The sequence below is a fragment of the Oncorhynchus tshawytscha genome, unplaced genomic scaffold, assembly GCF_018296145.1.
Source record: "Oncorhynchus tshawytscha isolate Ot180627B unplaced genomic scaffold, Otsh_v2.0 Un_contig_9171_pilon_pilon, whole genome shotgun sequence".
NCBI lineage: Eukaryota > Metazoa > Chordata > Actinopteri > Salmoniformes > Salmonidae > Oncorhynchus > Oncorhynchus tshawytscha.
In genome coordinates this window covers 89,942-95,941 of record NW_024608985.1, presented here as the reverse complement: position 1 = coordinate 95,941, position 6,000 = coordinate 89,942, and the positions used below count along the sequence as shown (strand labels likewise).

The window sequence follows — 6,000 nt, the reverse complement described above, 5'->3', positions numbered from 1 at the left end:
AAGGAGTCCCAGAGAGAGACTGGCTTCTAGTGTTCATGCAATGATGTTCACTGTCTCTCCATCTACTCTACATATTTACAGATTACTTGTCAAATGAGAGAGGTAAGTAGTGGTTTTTATTGTTCCTAACCCAGATTATACACATGACTGTAAAGATTCACTTAACAGACTACATCTTCTAGTGTTCATGTTAATGATTCTCACTGTCTTCCATCTACTCTACATGTTTACAGATGTCCTCAATAAGGAGAAGGGTAAGTAGTGTCTTTTAAATCATCACGTTGATAACATTTTGTAAACCCATGCTCTTTCTATCTATAACTTCTCAAGATGTAGAACCCACAATGTTGTTCACATTAATGTTCCTGACTTTTCTTATTATCTATGTCTACAGATGAGGTTGAAAAGGATCTCACCAGTAAACTGCAGAATCCTTCATATCCCAGTGTTTTCAGACCATAGAATGATGTTCTAGAACAGGATGTGTTGATGCTGTGGAGGATCACTAGACTAGAGAGAGGTAGAATCTTATACACCCGATCACTGATGTACCAGTCACATTTATTTAATAAAATTAAGAAGTGGTGGGTAGAATATCTTCATTGTAGAAGAGCTCACAGAGGTACGCTGGACTCATTTAGGTGGTGGAACTCAAATAGGATTTGTGGCGTTAGCAAAGTGATATGAGACAAGGAGTCCCAGAGAGAGACTACATCTTCAGTGTTCATGTAATGATGTTCTCACTGTCTTCCATCTACTCTACATATTTACAGATTACCTCAGTGGGAAGCTAGGTAAGTAGTGTTCAGATCATCACCTTAATTACAACATTATGTAAACCAATGTCTCTTCTATAGATGTAACTTCTAGGAAGTAGAAAAGTCATTCATGTTGATGTTCTAGAACAGGATGTGTTGAGGCTGTAGAGGCACACTAGACTAGAGAGAGGGTAGTATCTGATACACCTGGATCACTGATGGACCAGTCAGTGAATGAGAATATGTACAAATAAATACATGGATGAGCTATGGCCGAGCGGCATCGGCAAGGTGCAGTAGATGGTATAAAATACAGTATATGATATGAGTAAAGTAAGATATGTAAACATTATTAAAGTGGCATTATTTACAGTGACATTGTTTACAGTGACTAGAGATCCATTTATTAAAGTGTCTAGTGATTTTGTCTCAGTGTAGGCAGCAGTTTCTCTGAGTTAGTGATGACTGTTTATCAGTCTGATGGCCTTGAGATAGAAGCTGTTTTTCAGTCTCTCAGTTCCAGCTTTGATGCACCTGTACTGACTTCGCCTTCTGGATGATAGTGGTGTGAACAGGCAGTGGCTCGGGTGGTTGTTGTCTTTGATTATATTTTTGGCCTTCATGTTAGATCGGGTGTTGTAGGTGTCAGGGCAAGTAGTTTCAAATCAAATCAAATTTTATTTGTCACATACACATGGTTAGCAGATGTTAATGCGAGTGTAGCGAAATGCTTGTGCTTCTAGTTCCGACAATGCAGTAATAACCAACAAGTAATCTAACTAACAATTCCAAAACTACTGTCTTATACACACAAGTGTAAGGGGATAAAGAATATGTACATAAAGATATATGAATGAGTGATGGCATAGGCAAGATGCAGTAGATGGTATCGAGTACAGTATATACATATGAGATGAGTATGAAAACAAAGTGGCATAGTTAAAGTGGCTAGTGATACATGTATTACATAAAGATGCAGTAGATGATATAGAGTACAGTATATACGTATACATATGAGATGAATAATGTAGGCTATGTAAACATTATATTAGGTAGCATTGTTTAAAGTGGCTGGTGATATATTTCCCATCAATTCCCATCAATTCCCATTATTAAAGTGGCTAGAGTTGAGTCAGTGTGTTGGCAGCAGCCACTCAATGTTAGTGGTGGCTGTTTAACAGTCTGATGGCCTTGAGATAGATGCTGTTTTTCAGTCTCTCGGTCCCAGCTTTGATGCACCTGTACTGACCTCGCCTTCTGGATGATAGCGGGGTGAACAGGCAGTGGCTCGGTGGTTGTGGTCTTTGATTATATTTTTGGCCTTCATGTTAGATCGGGTGTTGTAGGTGTCAGGGCAGGTAGTTGGCCCCCGGTGATGCATTGTGCAAGCCGTACCACCCTCTGGAGAGCCTTGCGCTTGTGGGTGGTGCAGTTGCCGTGACAGGCTGTAAAACAGCCCGACAGGATGCTCTCGATTGTGCATCTGTAAAAGTTAGTCAGGGTTTTGGGTGACAGGCTAAATTTCTTCAGCCTCCTGAGGTTAAAGAGGCACTCATGTGCCTTCTTCACTACACTGTCTGTGTGGGTGGACCATTTCAGTTTGTCTGTGAGGAGTACGCCCGGGAACTTTAAACGTTCCACCTTCTCCACTGCTGTCCCTTCGGTGTGGATACAGGGGTGCTCCCTCTGCTGTTTCCTGAAGTCAATGATCATCTCCTATGTTTTGTTGATGTTGAGTAAGAGGTTGTTTTCCTGACACCACACTCCAAGTGGCCTCACCTCTCCCTGTAGGCTGTCTGGTTGTTGTTGGCTATCAAGTCCACTACTGTTGTGTCGTCTGCAAACTTGATGATTGAGTTGGAGGCGTGCGTGGCCACGATGTCGTGGGTTAACAGGGAGTACAGGAAAGGGCTGAGCACGTATCCTTGTGGGGCCCCAGTGTTGAGGGTCAGTGAAGTGGAGATGTTGTTTCCTAACTTCACCACCTGGGGGCGGCCCGTCAGAAAGTCCAGAACCCAGTTGCACAGGGCGGGGTTGAGACTCAGGGCCAACAGCTTGATGAAGAGCTTCGAGGGTACTATGGTGTTGAATGCTGAGCTATAGTCAATAAACAGCATTCTTACATAAGTATTATTTTTGTCCAGATGGGTTAGGGCAGTGTGCAGTGAGATGGCGATTGCATCATCTGTGGACCTGTTGGGGCGGTTTGCAAACTGAAGTGGGTGTAGGGTGGCCGGTAAGGTGGCGGTGATATGATCCTTGACTAGCCTCTCAAAGCACTTCATGATGACAGAAGTGAGTGCGACGGGCAGTAGATGTTTAATTCAGATACCTTTGCCTTCCTGTGTACAGGAACAATGGTAGCCATCTTGAAGCATGTGGGGACAACAGACTGGGATAGGGAGCTACTAAATATGTCTGTAAACACACCAGCCAGCTGGTCTGCAAGTGCTCTGAGGACGTGGCTAGGGATGCCGTCTGGGCCTGCAGCCTTGCGAGGGTTTGAGTTTGAGTTTATTTTATTTTTACAGGGACTGTGCACATTAATCAACATTTCAGTAAAAGTGCCGGTTTTAGCCGGCCGGCTAATTTTCAACCGTAGTCCCTGGGCAGGTTATTAAAAACAATAACAATACAGACAATCATTGAGCACACGCAGAGCAACATAGGACAAGAAAGACATAGCATACAGACAGAGCAACATAGGACAAGCAAGACGTAGCATACAGACAGAGCAACATAGAACAAAAGGCAGCAAGACAAAATTCATAAAAGCAACAAAGTGTTTCCACACCTCACAAGCTACAGACAACAGACAACATGGAAAGCGGCAACACACAGCTAGGGATTATGATCACAAATCTGATTGACCTTTTAGCCATGTATTCATACATTTTGTGAAAGTGTGATATGTGGTGCAGTTATGTGTGTCTGAAGGCAGTGAATTCCAGACATGGGAAGCTCTCACAGAGAAAGCGGATTTACTAAAGGTGCTTTTCTTTAAGGGAACTATACAGTCACCTCTCATGGCAGACAGTATGATTTTTAAGTAATTCATTTGCATTTTATTGCATGACATAAGTATTTGATACTTCAGAAAAGCAGAACTTAATATTTGGTACAGAAACCTTTGTTTGCAATTACAGAGATCATACGTTTCCTGTAGTTCTTGACCAGGTTTACACACACTGCAGCAGGGATTTTGGCCCACTCCTCAATACAGACCTTCTCCAGATCCTTCAGGTTTCGGGGCTGTCTCTGGGCAATATGGACTTTCAGCTCCCTCCAAATATTTTCTATTGGGTTCAGGTCTGGAGACTGGCTGGGCCACTCCAGGACCTTGAGATGCTTCTTACGGAGCCACTCCTTAGTTGCACTGGCTGAGTGTTTCGGGTCGTCATATACAGGTAACGAGTTCAAACAGGTGCAGTTAATACAGGTAATGAATGGAGAACAGGAGGGCTTCTTAAAGAAAAACTAACAGGTCTGTGAGAGCCGGAATTCTTACTGGTTGGTAGGTGATCAAATACTTATGTCATGCAATAAAATGCTAATTAATTACTTAAAAATCATACAATGTGATTTTTGTTTTAGATTCCGTCTCTCACAGTTGAATTGTACCTATGATAAAAATTACAGACCTCTACATGCTTTGTAAGTTGGACAACCTGCAAAATCGGGCAGTGTATCAAATTCTTGTTCTCTCCACTGTATATCACTGTATCATCTGCATACATTTGAACTTCAGACCCAGTACAGACAGAAGGCAGATCCTTAATGTACAGGCTAAACAGGAGGGGCCCCAGTATTGACCCTTGGAGCACGCCCACATCATAGCTAAGAGTGGGCGACAGCTCATTGCTCACTCTGACACACTGAGTTCTGCCTTCAAGGTATGATTTCATCCATCTCAAGGCATCGGGGGAAAAGTTGAACTTGGACAATTTTGTGATGAGAATCTCATGGTTAACAGTATCAACAGACTTCCTTAGGTCCAGAAACACAGCTCCAACAACGCCCTTTGTCCATCTTGGGCTTCACATTTTCCAGAAGAAAACAGTTGCCGTTTCTGTGGAGTGTTTTGCTCTAAAGCCAAACTGCATGGAGTGTAATGTGAAGGGGCTGATGTTGAGGTGGGCAATCAGTTCTGCTACACACTTTTCAACAACCTTTGACACCACAGGTAGTATACTAATGGGCCTGTAGTTATTCACATCAGCAGGGTCGCCCAATTTAAAGATGGCCATTATTATGGCCGACTTCCAGACCCTTGGAAACACCCCGAGACCAATAGATGTGTTGGTGACCTTAGTAATGGGGCCAATGAGTGACTATTTGTAGTTTTTAAGAAAGGCAGAGTCCAGCCAAAACACATCTTTGGCTTTAGAGTTCTTTAGTGAGCTAATCACCTTGTTCACCTTTGACTCAGAAACCTCCCTTATGATGAAGACAGGTTGAGCGTCATTCACTAGCACTGAGCCCAAGAAACCAGTGGAGGGGTTCTGTGTCAGTACCCTGACAGAGTCAATAAAGTTGGAATTGAAGGCTATTGCTATTTTGACTGCATCCTGTGTTAGATTGTTATTCACCATGATTTCTAGTCTTTTTGCAGTGTTACTATGTGTTTACATGTGTTAACAATGTGTTAACACATTTAAATGTTTTACTCACGTCAACGGCTGAGAAGGATAGGGGGGGCGCAGTCTTTGTTAGCGAGCCGTGACGGTGGCACTGTATTATCCTCAAAGCGGGCAAAGAAGGTGTTTACTTTGTCTGGAAGTGTGACGTCAGTATCCGTGACGTGGCTGTTTTTGTTATTGTAGTCTGTGATTTCCTGTGGACCCTGTAACATGTTAAAACCTGTTGGGGCAAGGAGTTCCCCTCAGGGAACTCCACCCCCCCCCTGTTCCGCTGAAAAGGTGGCGCAGGGAATTCAAAAATATTCTTTAGAAATATTTAACTTTCACACATGAACAAGTCCAATACCTCAAATGAAAGATAAACATCTTGTTCATCTACCCATCATGTCAGATTTTTAAATGTTTTACAGCGAAAACACAACATATATTTATGTTAGACCACCACCAAACCAAAGAAAAAAACGCAGCCATTTTTTCCAGACAAAGATAAAATCTCAAAAGCAAGATTAGAAATAAAATGAATCACTAACCTTTTGAAAATCTTCATCAGATGACAGTCATATGACATGTTACACAGTACATTTATGTTTTGTTCGATAATA

The 6,000-nt window shown here is 42.4% G+C and overlaps 1 protein-coding gene across 1 annotated transcript in view; it reads left to right on the top strand.

The window, feature by feature from the left end:
* Nucleotides 1–233: 233 nt before the first annotated feature.
* The window catches only part of LOC112257357 (E3 ubiquitin-protein ligase TRIM38), a gene marked incomplete at its 5' end in the record, with an annotated part of 77,269 nt that continues 71,502 nt past the window's right edge, over nucleotides 234–6,000 (top strand). The window contains 2 exons of the mRNA XM_042313961.1: nucleotides 234–254; nucleotides 774–794. Coding sequence (XP_042169895.1) covers nucleotides 234–254; nucleotides 774–794 — 42 coding nt within the window. The remainder of the gene's footprint in view (nucleotides 255–773; nucleotides 795–6,000) is intronic.